Source organism: Girardinichthys multiradiatus, chromosome 6 (genome assembly GCF_021462225.1).
Source record: "Girardinichthys multiradiatus isolate DD_20200921_A chromosome 6, DD_fGirMul_XY1, whole genome shotgun sequence".
Taxonomy (NCBI): domain Eukaryota; kingdom Metazoa; phylum Chordata; class Actinopteri; order Cyprinodontiformes; family Goodeidae; genus Girardinichthys; species Girardinichthys multiradiatus.
In genome coordinates, this window is record NC_061799.1 from 18,399,496 (window position 1) to 18,420,227 (window position 20,732).

A 20,732-nucleotide genomic window follows, 5' to 3' on the forward strand; every position below is an offset into this window, starting at 1 on the left:
AGTAGTACTACTTCAGCCTTTTCAGCTTTTGCTGAACTAGCTTTGACCTAGCTCCTACTCCCACTGCACCAGAAAAGCAATTACTCCCAGTACAACTTAAACCAATACTACCATGGTATCTACTCACACCTACACAAACCAATCCAGCACACCTGAGTCCAGAGCAATCAGGTTGGCCTGTCTGATTAGAGAGAGGGCAGTGTGAGAGGACCAGCTGGGGCCAGAGAAAGGAGGGCCTGAAGGAATTATTGACCCATCTCAACTCTCACCCCTTTCGCTTGCACATGCACACCCTGAGCTGTGACCTGTGAAATTACTGCTCTGCTAGTGAGATTTGTTTCTGCAGGGCTTTATCAGCTCGTCAATGTGCCATGAAGACAGGTGAGAAGGGACACAAAGAGACGCATGTAGAGAGGAGACAAGCAGTCATTACATATGAAAAATAAATAAATAAAGCAGACGCACAAACAAAATAATCATACTCAAAGAACACTACAGAGAACTTTATTATGCTGAAATAAATTGCTTGTCAAGTCATTTTTCAGCTATTTAGCTGTTTCTGCTGTCAACCATGTCATTGCTGTCAAACATTTTCAAGCACTTCACAGTAATTATTGGATTTATTTTGGTGTTTCAAATCAGACTTGCGAGTTACTCAAGCTACTTTGCCATAATTACATGTCTATGTGTAGCGTGTCTCTTATATCTCCAAGAAGAGGAAGAAAGAGAGTGAAACAATGGGAAGGAATTAATAAGATGCTCAGTATGGTGTCATTCATAATAGCCATGCTGCTGAATATTCATGAGGCTAAAAACACAGCCAATTAACTTTCCGAAGTATAAATATTCATGGTCGATGCATGTGTATATCCGTTTGCTCTTTTGTTGTTTGGCCCCGGTGCTGTGGAGCACTTCTGCATGAAGCACTGAAGATCTGAGCGTGTGTGGCGGCGGGGCGGGTGACGAGGGCAAAAACGGAGCTTCATTTGTCTGCCTGCATGTTTTAAAATTCAGCTTCTTTGTACCGCCTCTCTTCATCTCGCTTTTTTTGTTTGCGTCTATATCTCTGACAAACATCTGCATAACAAGATGTCAGATCAGAAGAATGACAGAGCGGTGGCAGAGAGTATCAGGAAGAACACAGGGACAGAGAATGTACAGTACGTGACACCATCGTCGCTAATGAAAGGAGACTGGGTGTGTTCACACAAGTGGTACCTATTGCCGCTCAGCTTGGGGATGGTTTTAAGGGTGAAACGCTAAATTTTAAACTACAGAGCTCTCCACAATAATTGGAACCCCTGGTAAAGATGTCTCAAAACCCTTAAAATAAACTGATGTTTTATTGAAGGTGCATAATCTCTCACTAAATACATTTTCCAATATATTTAGTCACTAAGGCACAAAGTCCCATATTAAGAAATACATCTTTTCAACAAACATACAGGGGCCATAGTTATTGCAGCCTAACAATTTAAAGCTTTTTTTTAGTTAAGCATTAAGGAGGTAATATAATTCGTAGTGATTTGTTGGGACCCACAGCCATGGTTACAACAGAAAATGCGGTACAGACTTTTCTGGAACTTTCAAAATAAATTGCATTAACCTACTTCCGGCACAACAGCGAACTTCCCATGATGCCACTGGCCGTATAAAACCACCACCTTTCCAAGGAATTGATCTCTTCTACACGGGTCACCCAGGGGCCTGGACAGAGAGACACAGCGCGCTAATGTCTCTTTGGAGGCAAACAAACATAAATTCTTCAAACTGGATCCAAGAGTGTCATATGATCATCGATCATATGCACAAGTTAAGTATGAATGAATTACTGTTTGTGTATCTGGTATTCATTCATAAAAGGGGATAATTAAGGCATGAGCGTTGCTTGACTTTCTCTCTGAGGGCTACAGAGATTAACAGTTTCCAGAGAGTTCCCAGCACGACACCGAGTGAAGCAGTTTCTCAAGGATGGACACGGCACCGCATCACCGTGGTTACGGCAGTTAACGTGTAGTGTGGTCAGCGGACAGAGCGAGCCGCTCCACCCAACAGCTACAGAGGTTAGCTGTAGTTAACCCTTTGTTCACAGAGCTTTCTTCAAACTTCGTCGTCGCCCAGACAACTTCTCCTCAGCACGGTTCATACGAGGTTTGGGGTTTGGGCAGAGAGGAGTGATTTGGGATGAAATTATCTAAACGTTTTTCATTTTACGAAGTTTGGTTTTGTTTGTGAAACTCTGCTTTCTTAGTGCTAGCAGGGTATCTGCAGCACACAAGCTTAGTTTTGTGTTCTGTGTTTGTGTGTTTATAAAGACAAACTTTATTTAAAGGGTGATTTTAAACACAGAAGATCGGCCATAATGCGCCGTCCGCGCTTATGCATTTTAACCCTTTTAGTGACGGTATTTTAAAGGTAAGTGTTTTATTCTGGTGCTAAGCTATCAGCTTCTTTCGTTAGCTTTAACTGCTAACAGCTAAGAACACGTGCTTGCTACTAAATATTATCTACCCAGAAAGGTTGTTAGTTTTCAATCCAGTAAAAAATATTTCCTTAACATTATTTTACTAAACTTGATAACTAAGTAAACACCATTAAGCCCCATTTCTCCAGAAAGATTTGGCTCTTTTCCAAAATATTTCCTTAAATATCTTACCATTTCCTTAATAATATTATTTTAATAAATAAAGGCAGCTAATGAGACACCGTTGAGAATTAGTCATCCAGAAGGTTGGTTTTATTCAGCAAATCATTCTTTAAAACATTATTTTATTAAAGTAATGTTTTATCTGATCTTGCAATGTGAATGGTTGTCTAAAGGTATACCAATTATTGCCGAAGTTGGTTCCAAGACTAACTTAACTTCATTTCCAGATTCTTCAAGATAATCCTTGGTTCTCAAACATAAACATTGGTTGGTAATGTTGCATCATTCTTTTAATCAACTTGTTTATATTGTACATAGCCCATTAGTCTTCGTTATTCTTTAATTCTGCTTGGTAGTTTAATTTGATTGTTTTAGCATGGTAAAGAGTTTGTTGATTGAAATATGTTTGACTTTGAGTTGACTTATTTTTGTTAATAAATTCTTGTATTTTAAGAAATTGTGTGAATTCATTCCATATATGTGCAGAGTTGTGCTGTTCAATAATGTCAGAGCTCGTCTCACACCTTTCTATTTTGCCCTAATACCATCGCCTTACTGGGCTGGTATTCACAGGACAACCCTTAACAGACCGAAATATTATTTTATAAAATATTAAGGTATTAATATTAAATATTAAATAATATATTCAGATTCACAGTCACAGACAGCTTTTTTAAAATCTAATTTGTTCGGATTGTAGATGAAAGTGGTGTAAATGCCATTGCCATTGCTAAGCCTTTATATTATATTATTATTATTTTGAATTCCTTGACTGTCAGTAAACTTACATTTTCCAAATGTGAAAGGCAATTATTAAGAACCACTTTAAAAGGTTAACTAATTCTTTTATATTAGAAAATAAATTTTCTTTTTACTGGTGATTTATTGAAAGGCAGGGAAGAACATGTGTTGACAGATTTGTCATATTGCACTGAGACTTATTGTACTGTAATTACAAAACAAGTCATCTTGTAAATAATTGTTTTTTTTATTATTTAATAGTTATTCAAATTGACCAGTAAAGCCTCATTCTCTTGCATCATCCTAGTTTATTGTATTAAAGTTCTCTGTTAAATCAAAAAATCGACCCACAGTGAATCTGTCATATTCCTGCAATATTTGGTGTTTAAATTGTGAGTTTCTTTTATGTTTCTTAATTTACCTGTGTCCAGGATTGTTAGCTTTTCTTATTAGTTTCTTCTTTTAGGGTTAGCCTCCTGGTTTATTTGAGTGTTTATCTGCATTTTGTATCATTTCTGTTATAATTCTTCCTTGTGTCTCTCTCTGTTCTGCTCCTGCTCATTTTCTCTTCCCCCTCAGCTCCCTCTCCCTTCATTGGTCTCAGCTGTTACTCATTCTCTCCTGATTGCTCTCACCTGCTTGTAATGTTTTCTCCTCTCTTCTCTGTACTTTAGCTGTCTGTTTTCCTCTGTTTGTTTTTTGCTGGATTCTTCTGTTACTCTGCTCCTGTCTCTACTCTCCATTGCTCTTTTCATGATCCATCATCCTACTCTGTTCTCTGTTTGTGTAAGTCTTTTTTTGTTTATTAAATATTGTTTAACCTCACCCCTCTGCCTCCGTGTTCACTGGCATTTAGGTCCTACTGCAAACAAATTATGACAGAATCATTGTTCAATTGTGAATTCAATTCTATCAAATCTGTATTTGCTGCTTATGTATGTTTAATATATCAGGTTGTTTGAAGTATATTAAAGCATGTATCTGATTTTCCACCAAGTTGAGACAGCCAATGGTTATGAGAAAACAGCTAGTGGTCTAAACACATCTACTGTCGGGTCAATAATTAAAACGTTTAACACATTAGTACCTAGACAAACAAGGGTGGACAAGGACCAAAGATCTTGACATGATGCACAGTAAAGAGGATGGTAAAGAAGGTATAGATATCTTCGAAACTCGACAAACAGCTTTTGCACAGATCTGGGTCTCGGGGTTACGTAACAACCAATAACAGCAAATAACGTAAGGATTTTAGCCATTTTAAATGGGGTAAAGCAAATAATGTAATAACTTGCCAATATCTAATTCTAATAGCCTTTGTGTCTCTACCTTAGTAACATTATGCCAATGGTTAAAGTTAAAATAAAGAATCTTTAAAATAGGAACTCAAATCAATTAAATTCAGTTAATTATATATTGACAATTAATGACAAATGTCATCTCAAGTCAGTTTACAAGACAAACAGAGCAGATTTATATACAGAAATATATAATCAAATCAATACAATCGCATACAAGGAAGCACAATCAGTTATACACATTCCAATACAATCCTAATTAATACAATAAAGTTCAGTTTATTATGTCTGTTGATAAAAACCTTTTATTTTTTCTATCTTAGGACTTCCAGTCGAATGCATCAAGTCATTGACTTTCTGAGGAGGCATGTGGTGACAGTGGAAAGGAAAGACTCCTTTTTAACAGGAAGAGGTCCAGTATTCAGTACCATATTGTTCTCTTCCTAATATCTAGCATATTCCACTAAATGCACTTTAAAGCAAATAATAAAGTATTCCTTCAAGCTTGACATATTACATTTACATATCTATGCAAATAAAGAAATCCAAATAAACCTTTAGTAAAACAGACGGTTCCCCTTCAGTCAATTCACTCAGTACAACACATGAGTATGGGATATCACGCCCCGTGTGTCCTGGCTGGAGCCACCTCTAATCACGCGTCCTAGGCAAATGATGTGATGACGACAGGTGACAGGCCCTGCCTGTACTATATACTTGTCCGTCATTGTCGTCAATATTCAGTTCTTACGCTCTTCACCTCGCTAAGAACACCTCTTGAGTCAGGCTAGCTAGCTGCTGCTGATTAGCTCTGTGTCTCTTTTCGAAAGGTTACTTGGACTTAGTTCAACTGCTTGTGTTGGAGTTAGTCACTGCTGCCTGCTGGTAAGCGTGTCTGCCCACAAATCGCTAATTTCAAGCAGTTCGGTCTGGCTTTCGTGGTTCGGGTTGAGCACAAAGCTAACGCAAGCAAAGCAGAAGTCATCTATTCGTCACTGTCCTCAGGGGTGCGGCTTCTCGCTTCATGAGAAGGACCAGCACGAGGCTTGTCCCGTCTGTCTCAGGATCTTTCACGCTTGCAGAGCTTTGGCGGAGCCCAAAGCATGTGCAGTCGCTCGACCCTGGAGAGGCGGGTTAAATTCCTTGAGAAGGTGCTGGGAGGGGCTGTTGTCTCACGGCAAGACCCACTGCTCTCCGAGGCGGGAAACCCAGTTTCATCCAATTCTGACAAGGACGGCTTCTCAGTTGAAGTCTCCGCTTCCAGCTGGGCAGACCATATGGAGTATGTTGATGTCAGCTTCAACTAGAACCCCTTCAGGGAGAGGAGGATGTACTGGACATCGGTTTGGATGTTTATGGTCTGTCCGATGACAAGGATTAGTCTCTGCCGAGTCATGCTGCCGCTGCAGCACCAGCAGACCCGGGCGACACATCTTTTTTCTCTCTCTGCCGTCGTGCAGCTGATAACCTGGACGTGGAACGGCCCTCCCCACCTCCTGCGGAGAAGCCATCGCAATTCACCAGGTTTTATCTCCCCTCGGAGCCAGCCACGGTTAAGCACTATCTACCCATGTTCCCAGACTTTGTTTCTGAGTTGATGTCTACGTGGAAAAAACCACTGTCCACCCGCGTCACGGTGCCAGGTTATGGACAGTATCTGGACCTGGAAGGCGCCGAATAAGGCGGACTGGTGAATATTCTGCCTATGGAACCGTCTTTGGCAGCATATCTGGCCCTGTCCCAAAATCATGGTGTGGGTGGTCCAACATCGCTTCCGTCTAAGCACTGTAGGTTCTCCGCTGCTCAACTGGAAAAAATCTACAGGGCTCAAAGCGACCACCGCTCGTGCCCTGAGCTCCATTACCATGCTGCAAACATACCAAGCTATGTGCTTGGCGGAGCTTGGAGCCGCAACACCGCCGGAGAGCCCTTTGATGCCGCTCTTGAATGAGGTGAGAATCACCGCTGACTACATCCTCCGTGTATCCCGCTGTGCAGCAATGTCCCTGGGCGGAGGGATGGCATCAACGGTGGTTGCACAAAGGCACCTGTGGCTGACGCTCTCTGACATCCTGGATAGGGATAGAGCCGTCTACCTGGATGAACCGGTGGTAGCCGACTGGCTGTTTGGGCAATCTCTCGACGCCATACAGGCTAAATTCGAGTTGAAGAAAAAGTAGAGCGAAGCACTGCGGTGTATCATCCCCAGGCGAGATGTGAGACCCAAATCCAACTCGGGCACTCGCAAACCAGCTGTACCGCCACCCCCAGCGAAGAGGGTGACGCAGCAACAGAACCACGGCCAAGCTTCCCGAAAGACGGCCTGGAGCAGGGGTCCTCCTCCGGGGCTCCAGAGGGACTCGACGTCCTGGAAGAAGAAGACACAGTCCTCCTAGCTGTGGGACTCGAGATTCAGGGGTTTCAGGAGCAGGGAGACATGTTTGCCAGTTTTCGGCGGCTGCCGTCCAAAAGATGTTTTGCTGGTGTTGTTCGGGATACCAGTCCCAAGAGGCGCTGCGTTCCCCCACACAGTCTCTCAAGCACAATTTCCCCACAAATGCATTTGCACTAAAAGCCCCCAGTTTGGGTGCGTTGAATGTGTTTCTGAGCACTACAGTTGTTCCAAACGTCGGGAGAGGGCAGCACCGTTCCGCCAACAGTGCCGCAGGCCAGTCGCCTAGCTGCACATCTCCATATGTGGTGTGCATGTGCACTCCAAACTTGGGTGGAGAGGACCGTTATTATGGGTTACCGTTTACAGTTTCGCCAGAGACCATCCCGCATTCTGGTAAACATGGCGGTAATGGCCCAAGCAGCAGAGGTTCTGAGAGAAGAAATAAATACACTGTTGGCAAAAGGAGCTATCCGTGTGGTTCCTGAGTCGGAGATAAACAGAGGTTGGGATATCAGTTATTTTGTTGTTTTCCGAAAAGGGGGCGGGCTTCGTCCAATCCTGGACTTGAGAGTTCTGAACAAATACCTCCGAACACACAAGTTCAAAATGTTAACACTCAAGCAGCTTTTGAGTGATATCAGCCCAGGCGATTGGTTCGCCACGATCGACCTGACAGACGCTTACTTTCACGTAGCGATACACCTGGACCACAGACAGTTTCTGAGATTCGCCTTTGAAGGCAAGGGTTACGAGTACCTCGTACTGCCTTTCGGTCTGTCTCTAGCGCCTCGCACCTTTACAAAATGTGTAAAGGCAGCGCTAGCACCTCTCAGAGAAACAGGTGTCTGCATTTTAACTTATCTGGACGACTGGCCTTTAATAGCCAGTTCCAGAGAGCAGACGACAGTGCAGCTGTCACAGGTTCTGTCACACATTCAGGCCCTAGGATTTTTGGTAAACTCTCAGAAAAGCTTGCTGATCCCAAGTCAGCAATTTTCATTTCTCAGTCTGGAAATATGCTCCCTTACAAGCAGGGCATGTCATTCCGACCACAGAGTGGCCGCGTTTCACCGCTGCCTCGCTCAGTTTCAGTTGGGACACAAACTGCATTTCCAGACTATCTTACAACTGATGGGTATGATGGCATCTATGATTGCAGTAGTACCGCTCGGTCTACTGAAGATGCTCCCGTTCCAGCGGTGGACCCGTTCTCACCGGTTGTGTGCATGGCGTCACCACAGCAGAAAGCTAACCACTGCCTATATGTCGGCTCTCAGCCTTTGGCGGGAACCAGGACTGTTGTGCCGAGGTTTGCCAATAGGGAGAGTAACCTTTTGCAAGGTGGTATCCACGGATGCCTCCCTGAAGGGGTGGGGGGCTTTGTGCGATGGCGTGATGGTGAGGGGGGTTTGGACACCAGTACAATCCAAACTCCACATAAACTACCTGGAGCTCTTAGTGGTTCTGCTGGCTCTGCAACATTTCTGCCAGATTTTTTTAAACCAACATGTTCTGGTCAGGACAGACAACACCACTGTGATTTCATACATAAACAGACAGGGAGGGACTCGTTCACTTCCTCTCCTGAAGCTATCACACACCCTCTTGCAGTGGTGCAGCATACGCTTTCTGTCTGTCAGAGCTACTCATGTCCCGGGATGACTGAATCTGGGTGCAGATTTGCTCTCCAGAGGCGGACCTCGGGTGAGAGAGTGGAGGCCTCACTCCTCCGTGGTGGCACAGATATGGTGTCTGCTTGGGACAGCAGCAGTAGATCTTTTTGCCACCAGAGCCATCACCCACTGTCCTCTGTTCTTTTCCATAACAGATCAGGACGCTCCACTGGGAGTGGATGCCCTGGCCCATCCATGCCCCAATGTACCCCTGTATGCATTCCCCCCAATTGAAATGATACTACCGGTACTAGAAAGGTTGCGCAAACAGGGTCTGTCCCTAATTTTGGTAGCACCCCGTTGGCCTGCAAAGTCATGGTATCCCAAGATAATCAGCCTGCTGGCAGCAGAGCCGTGGCATCTCCCCGTTTGCCGGGATCTCCTCACTCAGGCAGGGGCGGAGATATTTCATCCACACCCAGAGCTGTGGAAGCCGCATGCCTACCTGCTGAGAGGTCCAGCTTATTAGCCAAAGGCCTCACTCTTGATGTGGTGGCAACAATCCAGAATGCAAGAGCATCCTCCACTAGAGGCTTATACGCTTATAAATGGAGAGCTTTTGAGCAGTGGTATGAGGACAAGCACATTGTTCCATTTCAGTGCTCAATGGCAGACGTTTTAACGTTTTTGCAGGAACTGCTGGATAAAGGTCTTTCCTTTTCCACAATCAAGGTCTACTTGGCTGCCATTTCTGCCTGCCATATTGGTTTTAATGGAGTCACACCAGGTACTCATCCTCTGGCTGTATGCTTCTTAAAGGGGGTTCGTAGACTCAGACCTGTGATTAAACCCAGCTTTCCTTCCTGGGATCTCAGATTGGTACTAGAAGCTCTTTGTGACCCTCCATTTGAACCTTTGGAGTCAGTAGATGTGAAGTTCCTTTCATATAAGGTTGCTCTGCTTCTTGCTCTGACAACTGCAAAGCGGGTTGGAGACCTCCATGCTTTGTCTGTAAATCCTACCTGCATACACTTTTCACCTGATGGTTCCAAGGTCACCTTGCGACTTAATGCAGCTTATCTTCCTAAGGTTATACCTTCGGACTACAGCTCCATGACTATGGAGCTTTCTAGTTTTTGTCCACCTCCTTTTGCATCTGAGGAACAAAGGAGGTTACACTTCCTGTGCCCTTTACGTGCACTGCGCAGTTACATTGACCGTACTCAGACTGTGAGGTTGTGTGATCAACTGTTTGTGTGTATTGCTAACCCAGCAAGGGGGGAAGCTCTGTCCAGACAAAGACTCTCCCACTGGATTGTGGAGGCTATTTCTCTAGCTTACAGCAACAGGGGTCTCCCAATGCCATGTGGTGTGAGGGCTCACTCCACCAGGGGCATATCGACCTCCCGGGCCCTATTTAGAGGGGTGCCCATGAGTGACATTTGTGCTGCAGCCAGCCGGTCTTCACCGCACACATTTGTAAAGTTTTATCGTTTGGATGTGACAACCCCTTCTGTGGCTCACTATGTTCTTTCTGCTGGGTCTGAAGTGCTGCACTAGTATGCAGTGTATGATCCAAGTTTGATGGCTGTTCTGCGGGGCGTTTATATATGTCCCATACTCATGTGTTGTACTGAGTGAATCGACTGAAGGGGAACATAAAGTTATGCATATAACTACTGTTCCCTGAAGGAGAGCAACGAAGTACAACACATGGCTGCCCCGCTGCTCACCTGGGGTCGGTGAATAGCGGTTATAGAACTGAATAATGACGACAATGACGGACAGGTATATAGTGCAGGCAGGGCCTGTCACCTGTCGTCATCACATCATTTGCCTAGGAGGCGTGATCATAGGTGGCTTTAGCCAGGACACGCGTGGCGTGATATCCCATACTCATACTCATGTGTTGTACTTCGTTACTCTCCTTCAGGGAACAGTAGTTATATGCATAACTTTACGTTCTTAAAGTGACTCTTACAATCCTTCATTAATGACAGAATGCTCCATAGTGTGTACCATTGAACCACTGAACCATCCACTGTAACTATTTTTGAGGAGCAAAATAAACAAAATTTCTAGCTGCAGTTATTGTTTTTTCAATGGATTTTTAAAACTAAATCTAACAACTTGTTTATTAATGATGCAAAAACCGTATTAAAACAAAGGTAGGTTTTACATTATTGGCAGTTATTACATTTTTGGTTGCTACATGTGCAAATAGGTTTGGAGGTTGCTGAATATTTCATTATTTGGACATGTGAATGGCTAAAACTAGTGATATTACTCAAAAGGTGGAAACTTTGTTTGCAGTTTCTCAGTTTTAAATGCCCTCCAAAAATATTACTTATAAGCTGCAACAAAAGCTGTGTGTTAAAAAGCCTTAAATAGAAAGAAAATAATGCCTTTCTGATTTGAAGTGGGGCCTCAGAATCAAGTGATATAATGGAAAAATTGTAACTCTTGTCCTTTAAAGTTGTACTTTAAGAAATGTTAATTTCTAGCCCTGAACACAGAGTGGTGCTGTCTTTTTAAATTCACTACAACACGTTTCTCAATTTATCTCTCATGATTGCTTTTTCAAAGACTAACGTGTGGGCTGTAAGTAATGTGAGCCTTATGAACAAAATGATGGTTGTAATGTGAGATCTGTCATTATTTGCTGCTTTTGTTGTTCATAATCATATGAAATTTTGACCTTTGCTGTTTCTGATTTTGGTTGGCAGGAATACCAAGTTATGAATCCACATTTTTGGTGTTTTCTTCTAACTGGGTGAATTAGAGAGCCAACATTGTGTATTATGTAAAATACGAAGAAGATATTTAAATCTTGCCAGCTTAGCATGTCCATATTTGAAACTGAAAGAAAATGAAGAAGAAACAGCAATAGGGTGAGAATGGAAAATTAGATGGAAAGAGACGCAGAGAGAGAAAACAAGCGACTGAATAAGACATTTAAATGGACACTGACTACGAGAGAAAACAGGAGTAGGAGATAGGGGTATGAAAGCAGGATGACTGGAGAGAGCAGCAGTAACAAATCAGCTATCTTGTTGAACCAGGCCTGTGTTTGTCTCACCTGCATCTGCCACACACGCTCACTCTAATTGCTCAAACACAATCATGTGAAGTAAACAAGTGGCCGTTTGAGTGGTGGACAGTTACATCACGTTCACGCTGCCATGCCATGCGTCACCGTTGTGTTGCCATGGTAATGGAGCTTTTATCTGGTCCAGGGTCAGCTCTTATTAACATCAATGCCACATCTGCTGTGTTTCAAACAGGTATGCGACAGATAGATCCCACACCCACTCACATAGAAAGGAATTGCACAGGACATGGTTCCACCAACGTCTAATAAAAAATGCATAATCAAGAAAGGTTCTTTTTTTTGTGTGTCAACTCACATTTTGTGACAACACCCTCCAGCCTGATGATGTTCGGATGATCAAACTGTCCCATGATGGATGCCTCAGAGAGGAAGTCCCTCCTTTGTTTGTCAGAGTATCCTGCCTTCAGGCTTTTGATGGCCACGTAGATCTCCCTCTTTCCCTGAACGCGCAGGCGACCACTGCACACCTCCCCAAACTCTCCTGCATGACCACACAAACACACAATAGCATGAGAAACATTAAAATCTCAAAGCAACTGTTTAATCTTATATACACAAATTTACATAAAGTCCTTAAAAGCTTTGTTCCTTGAATGTTTTGCCATGCAACAATCACAAACTGTATTGTGTTTTATTGGAATTTCAAGTGAAAAAAAAAAAAAAGAAAATACACAAAGTAGAGCCTAATTGTGAAGAGGAAGAAAAATGAAACATGGTTTACAAAATGTTTCATAAAGCAAAATGTTAAAACTAGTAGGTTCATTGGTATTCAGCACCCTAAGTCAATACTGCTATCACAGTGAAAAATATCAAAATCTACTTAGGTTTGTCTCCTCTTGTTTTGCACATGTAAAGACCGACATTTTTGCCCATTCTTAGCCCAAGCCCAGTTGGATTGGATAGAGAATGTCTGTAAGCAACAACTCAAGAGTCCTCCAGCAGATTCTCAATTAAATGTAGGCATGGACTTTAACTAGACCATTCTAGCACATTCACTTTTTTACCTGAACTATTTCATTATACCTCTAGTCGCATGTTATATGCCCTGCTTGAAGGTGAACATCCGCCCCATGCACAAGTCTTTTCCAGTTTCTAAAAGGCTTTATTCCAGTACTTCCCAATATTTATATTATATTCCCATCCATCTTCCCATCATCTCTGACCAGCTATTCCTGTCCCTGCTTAGGTGTAACATCCCCACAGCATGATGCTGCCACCACTTTCTTTCACCATGGGGATGGCGTAGCATTTGGATGTAGGCCAGGAACTTTGGTTTGATCTCATCTGACCAGAGCACCTTCTTCCATATGTTTACCATGTCCCTTACATTGTTTGTGACAACGGTTTTTCCTATTATAATATACTATTTATCAGAAAAAGCAGTTAAACATAGTGGACTAAAAGTACATCTAATGCTTGACGCACATAGTATATAGCGATTCATTAATTTACAACTCCAATGCCTTGCTGGGCTTTTAAAATCTTCTGGCTTTCTTTTACCACTCTTCCATAAAGACCAGATTTTTGGAGTGCAAGACTAATAATTCAACAGATTCCCCCATCTGGGTAGGGATTATTGTAGCTCCTCCAGATTCACAAAGGACATTTCGCCTGCTTCTTTATTTATTGTTCTACTTACCCGTCCTGTCGGTTTAGGTGGACGGCCATGTGTTGGTAAGTTTGCAGCTGTGCCACATTCTTCCCATTGTCAAATAAAAGATTGAACGATATCATGTGAGACATTCAAATATCTGGATTATGGTTGGGCAATATGTAACACTTTTCCAACCGTTATTCATCAGTCTAACAAATGACAATATATTCACACAGATGAGGTTTGGACTTTTTGTGGGCAGAGCAATGTACACATGCAGAGACTGATTTGACAATTTAGAAAACAAATGTTAAAAAAATGTAAGAACTAGTGGAACTTTGAGTCCATGCGGACTCTGTGCGTACATACGCAGATTCTAGTAGGCTACACCAGACTATATTTTGCCCTTAACCCATAGACAAAAAAAACAAAAAAACACAGCTGTTAAGAAACGACTGTTGAACAACTGTTATCGTCGATAGCCAATACATTTATCCAATCGCACAACTTTAGTCTGGATATTGCTTATTAACCTAAACCTCCTTTAAATCTCTAGAAATTAGGAGTATCAGAGTAAAGGGGCTCAATAAAAATTGTATTGCACGCTTTTCAGATTTTGATTTAAAAGCACATTTGACAAGACAATGTTTTGTTTTTTTACTTTAAAATCATACACCACTTTTTGTTTTTCTGTCACATAAATTCCTCTAAAAATACATTGACTTTGGGACTGTAACTTTAGGAAAACCTCAAGTGAAATGAACAAATCTCCAAGGCAATGTATGTGTAGAAAAAGTATCTACATATTTTGTTCAATGTTGAACAGATTTCTGAGTAATTATTTGATGCTTCAGTGCCAACTGACCAGCTCCAATGACTCTCTCTATGCAAATGTTGGAAGCATCTATCTCTTTGGCAAAATCTCGGACAGCCTGGTTTGGATCTTCGTAGGTGTGAGGATGGATGTATGTTCTGCTGCCTGGAAGCTTCACTGCATTGGCGGAAAAACAGAGAAAAACAGACAAACTTATTTACTTGAGTCCTTAAGTCTACTAGATAAAAATTCTAAGTTTGACTTTGAAAATGTCCCATTGATATGGCATATGTAGGAAAAAAGCTTTATGTGACCAAAAATCATAAATTCTGTGTATTTTTCAGAAAACTTTGTGCCTTTATGTTGAAATGGAAGCTTTAGTGTGGATGCTCTCCACATGACATAACATATAATCACACAATTTCGCAAATTTATGAGAAACAGTGCTAAAACGAGTCATCATTTTAACAGGAACCCATATGGAGCAGTACTCTGTCAGGTGACGTTTATATAAGAGTCTGTGAAACACATTGTCTTTGTCTGAGCTGCAAAGTCTGCACATTCAGAGATCTGGAGCTTGTTCTGTATCTATGATCAACTGTAAGGCAAGAACAAAAAGTAGGACTCTTGCATGCAAACAAACAAACAAACACAGTCAAGTTGTATTACACTGGGTTGTCACATAAGACATTTCCTTCCTCAGTCAGTTGCTTGCAGCCCTAGACACGGCAGTAAAGTGATTCATCTCAGGTAGGTGTAAATTCTGGTTTTAAGGTAAAATATCACCCTGGAATGATTTCTACATTTATTTGTGAGAGTGAGCAAGCTTTAGTTTATTTACCTCGACCATGCTGGAATTGCATCTTCTCTTCATCAGGGTCCTGCTTGGCCTTTATGTATCCACAATGCCTGAAACAAAAATGAATACTTGTATTTTCAAGCCATAAAGTAAAGAATTTTCCGTCCAAAAGCAGGCCAATCCTTTGAATCATTCCCACACTTGTCACAAATGTTTGCAGATGACACAATAGTAAGTCATATTGTATTGAAGGTTTGGCTAATGTATATAAAATAATATTTTTTTTATTTTAAAACAGTAGAGCTAGAATAAATAAAGCCTTCTACAAAATTACAAATCTTTAAAACTTTAAAATACTGTTAAAAAAAGTTGTATTTTATGTTGTTAACATTAGCCTCCCTTGTTCTTTTCAACATTTTTAAACCTGAAACAAGAACATTAAGATACTGAGGTCATTTATTTTTGGTAGTTCTCAAATAAGAACTAATGCAAAATTCAGTTGTGTTTCGGTTCAGCTAATGTGAGACCTAAATAGTAGAATAGTCTGTTATGTGCCAAACGCCAGTAAAAAGGTTTTTGCAAAGTATTAGCAAAGTAATAGTTAAAATATAAGCTGATTAACAGATGTAGACTATATCTATGGTGTCTCGTGGATGAACATTTGTTTTTTTGTTTGTTTTATTTCTTCTATGTGGGTTAGTGCAGTACAGGCTTTTGTAACGTGTAATAAAGTCATACATTCATTGAATCATTCATTTTACCCTTTCCTGACCTGTTACTTGTGATGTTTGGTTTGTTTGGAATATTTGTACCACACATGTTTGTTATAACACCCTTTATGTTTACCTAACACACGAATACACACATATCTCGCTTACTCACCCGCCTCAGCACACTCATTCAAGCCTTTAGGCATGGGTCAATCCAAAGATCAATACAAAAATATTGACAAATTGATCAACTAAATCCTGCAGTGCAGCTGTGAGGAAGGGTTTAACTTATTCTGTTCTACAGACCTCACAGTGGGGGTCTATTTCCAGGATGTGTGTGTTTGTGTGAGACCTGCATGTTTTTAACAATGTTTTCTTAGATTTTGTGCAGTTTGTTCTGCCTCAAACACTGCTAAGAGGCAAATTCAGCTATTAAAATAATACAAATCTCACAGATTCATAATATGACAAAGGAAGAATTAGATAAGAAGGATAATGGCTCAAGGATTTTTACTCAAGTTTCACTTAAGTTGCCCCCCAAAAAATTGACTTGTAGCTTAATCATAGGGAAAGCATGGATGTCTCCTTAACTAAAAGCTGTAGTACATGAACTTGGGTCAATTCACGACAAAGTAAACATACTGCTGAAATCTTAGTGTTCCTGTTGTTGGGCTAGCTTAAAAAAAAGAACCTTCTGTTCTCTTCATTCAGAAATTTGAAAATCTCTCATTTACTCGCTACACTGTGCCATCTCATTATGCTTTATTTTATAACGTACACCATCATGTTACTATTTAGACTTGACAACAACGTTTTTAAAAGCCTTTAGAACAATTTTTCTGAATAATCTAGAAATTACTCCCACTGAGTGATGAAGCACTAAGCCTCCAAACTCTATATATCGCACTACATGGAGGGATTACACAATACAAACATGGATAAAAAGGTGTTAATCTTTGAACATAAACATAGGTATATTTCTAGACTTTACTTAGATTTGTAAAAAATTACTTGTGAACATCTCTGTTAGATAGGCAGTTGTAAACATGCATCCTTAGTATGGGGTATTGCTGCAAAGTAATGAAACGATGCAAGCCACTGACCCTTGTCGCTAAACGTTTGTCCAGGAGAAAAAAGTGCTGCAAATCAGAGACTTGATGCGGTCTGCTGGGTTTCCTTAGATAGAAAACGTTTTAACCAATTTAAATAATAAAGTTAACTTAGTTGCATTGTTTGATAACTAGGATCAATCGGAATGTATGTACTTGACTTTGGATCTTTCTGTATGATTTGATTGACATTTTTTGTAAAGTGCTTTGAGACAAAGTGTGTAGTGAATTGGCACTATATAAATAGACAAAATTTAAATATGCTTGTTTGCCATAAATAATTATTGGGTTGTTTATTCTTTATTTCTTAAATGTAATTTACTTCTACTTTATGAGCAGAGGACTGAATAGAGGTTGCAGGTCTCCTTGTACAAGGAGCACATTCAGTCAGTTTGTCTGTCCATCAAAAAGAGAAATTGAATTGGGCTCAGGACCAGGAGTTAAAGGGAATCTGTGTCGCACATAGTACGCGATTTAAGAAATCAGCAGAGAAGGACAGAAGTGAAACTGAGACTGAAAGAGATGGAAAGCAAAGATTTGATAAGGAAAGGGTGCAGAGAAGTGAGATGAAGACAGGCAGAATAAAACGGAGGAGACGGTGCTGTCTGCACTGACTTGGAATGAGATGGAGGAGCAGAAATTGGGAAAAGATAAAAGACAGACAAAGCTCAGTAACTCTGACTTATTTGGTGTGTAGTTCTGCTGACTTTACACAGCTGAACACAAGCTGCAATCCCGACCACAACAGGCTGGCTGGGAATACACTCTCTCACACACACACAGGCACATGTGCATAATGGTCAAGACCGCTGGTTGGTATCTGAGTATTGGGGGGGTTAATGTTCTCAAGGTGGGCTTGTTTGGTCCCTCCTGGTTATCAGCTGAGCTCAAGTTGGCCGAACACCAAGGGACTACCATTACCCCTTTAATTTCCATCCTCATATACTCAGTGTTCTGGGGCATGTGTGTTAAAACATATGGGGAATGGGGATATAGGTGACACCTCTGCTCCAACTGTGAGAAGTCCCTAGGGATGCAAAGCCATACCCAGACACACACACACACACACACACACACACATGCATGGACATGTTCTACCTAAATCTAAGTCAGAGACACCCCCCACCTTTACCCTCAATCACTGTTGGGTGTGTTAATGTGTATGGCTGACTCAGTGAGTGCACAGCTGCTTATGTATATGTGTGTCTGATGGGAAATGAACACATTTCCATAGTAATTAGAGAGCAGCTCATTCCTCCTCTCCAGTTAGAAGTGTCATGACTCATTAACGCAGCAGTCTTAAACATGGTGCAAAATCTGACACGGACATGCTTTTTGTTTCCCTCGACAGCTGTGTCTTGGTGTATACATTCCAAACAGCTATTTAATACCTTTAACTGAATGCAGTTGACCTGTGGTTCATCTGTTAAACACACTAGAATTGGACTCAGGAGAAAAATGTGGAGATAATTTTCCACCAGTAGAGGTACTTATTTTCCTATTCCTATTCTTGACTTGTACACAGGGTTTCTGCAAGTTTGCAACAAATGCAACAGAAAAACGCTGCAAAAGAAAGATGCTGCAATCACAGAAAATAGAGAGAAACATAAGCCCACAACCAACAAAACAAATGCAAAACAAAAATCCTGCAAATAGCAAAAACAACAGCAACTTCAGAAAAGCTTCAAACTCCCTCCTGAAAATGGAAGTGCACCAGACCACTAGAGGGAGTTGATCACCAACTCATTTGGGACCAGACCCTCAGTAAAGACATTAACAAGATGCCCAGACGAAACTTGGAGGGCAGAAAGAAAAGATATGTTTTCCTGTCTTTTTTAAACAAGTGGTTGTAATCTTTAAAAATATAGCAGCAACATAGTTACGTTTTAATATTAGTGTTCAACTCCCCTAGTGGTACAGTGCACTTTACGTTTTAAGTCACGTTTGTGTCATGAATTACATTTAAGATCTGCAAGAATTACAAGAAACTAACTTACACCTACTCTAGGAAGTCAAGAAAGCCTATCCTTGCATGCCAGTGGTTATTTTAGTATCAGTATACATACAGTCTTGAGCTGAGAACAGGTGAATGCCCTTCCTTCATTTCTACTTATCTTTCTCCTGCTGCATGACATGAACATCAACTGTGGGAGAAACTATCGCCCCACTTAGCCATCATCTAGCTTTACTATACAAAGCAGGCTGGCGCTGTATGTACACTAACCTCTCCACATGTTTAGCTGTAGATCCGCCCTGATATTAAGTACACACTCTTGCACCAATCAAAAAATACACACACAGTAATGGACTGCTGTATCGCTATCAGAGCCCAGCTCTCACCTTTCTCTCTGCCTCTGTTCTACTTCAGTGAGAACAACAGGCTATCCCTGTCCTTCAAAGCCACACGCTCCGCATTTGCATATCAATTTACTTTTTAATATAATACTCTGTCACTCGAGACCCATTTGTCATTCCACTACCAAGCCTCTATCCATATATTATCGTCACTGTTGCCCCTCCTCCATTTTCCTTTCCTTTCCAGCCTGTCTTGCTGCTCTATCTCACTTAATTTTTTCTTTTAAACGAAGAACTCCCTTTTCCAAAACCGTGCTTATTCGACTTTTATTTTTGCTTCATTTTCTATCTCCGCTTTAAAGAGGCTCTATCTGCTGCCCTTTTGCAGCTGTACGGCTGTTTTTTTCCTCCTATTTGTTATAAAGAGTGGACATGAGTGGCTGGGAAAAAGAATGAGGAGCGAGAGGGAGATGGAAAAAGAGAGTGATGACAAGCAAGAGTGCACAATGGGGGTTCGAGGCTGCATACCAACTAACAAGCAATCAAATGGAGGAAAGAACAAGGAGAGGCGGGGAGAGAGCTATAGGAATAAAAACTCCAAGGGTACCATAAGAGATGCAGACAGAAAGAGAGGCAAGACAGTGTTTATGCTGCAACAACAAGAGCTGCAAGTTGAGAGGAAGGGTGAAAAAAGTGCCAGAGGGAATATAGCACAATAGGAAGAGAAACAAACCAAAGATGTTAAATCTTAATAATAGGGAAGGTTAAGGCAAAGAAGGATGTGGAAGTCAAATAAGAGCAGTGTAAATCGAGTATTAACAAGGACAGAGAGCAAATACAACATTATCAGTACATAACTCAACCCTGAAAAGAGAGAGCAGAAAGAGAAAGCATGAATGAGAGGGAAGAGAAAGAATAGTAAAAAGTAGCTGCTCTAAGAGAAACAAACAGCAAGCTTTCTGCAGCCACTACACTGTTTTGAAAATATATTTATATTATTTAACCTGTTTTCCATTTTGTCACCTTATAACCACATACAGGGGTAATGAAACAGAAACACCTGTCATTTTAGTGTGGGAGGTTTCATGGCTAGATTGGACCAGCCTGGTTGCCAGTCTTCATTGATTGCACATTGCACCAGTAAGAGCAGAGTGTGAAGGTTCAATTAGCAGGGTAAGAGCACAGTTTTGCTCAAAATATTGAAATGCACACAACATTATGGGTGACATACCAGAGTTCAAAAGAGGACAAATTGTTGGTGCACGTCTTGCTGGCGCATCTGTGACCAAGACAGCAAGTCTTTGTGATGTATCAAGAGCCACGGTATCCAGGGTAATGTTAGCATACCACCAAGAAGGATGAACCACATCCAACAGGATTAACTGTGGACGCAAGAGGAAGCTGTCTGAAAGGGATATTTGGGTGCTAACCCGGATTGTATCCAAAAAACACAAAACCACGGCTGCCCAAATCACGCCAGAATTAAATGTGCACCTCAACTCTCCTGTTTCCACCAGAACTGTCCGTCGGGAGCTCCACAGGGTCAATATACACAGCCGGGCTGCTATAGCCAAACCTTTGATCACTCATGCCAATGCCAAACGT

General features: G+C 41.4%; 1 protein-coding gene across 1 annotated transcript in view; it reads right to left on the reverse strand.

The window, feature by feature from the left end:
- epha4b (eph receptor A4b) overlaps window positions 1-20,732 on the reverse strand; it is a 154,244-nt gene that overhangs the window by 32,915 nt on the left and 100,597 nt on the right. Inside the window, exons 11-13 of the mRNA XM_047368770.1 lie at window positions 15,056-15,123; window positions 14,266-14,391; window positions 12,102-12,287 (exon numbers count right to left, since the gene is read on the reverse strand). Coding sequence (XP_047224726.1) covers window positions 12,102-12,287; window positions 14,266-14,391; window positions 15,056-15,123 — 380 coding nt within the window. The remainder of the gene's footprint in view (window positions 1-12,101; window positions 12,288-14,265; window positions 14,392-15,055; window positions 15,124-20,732) is intronic.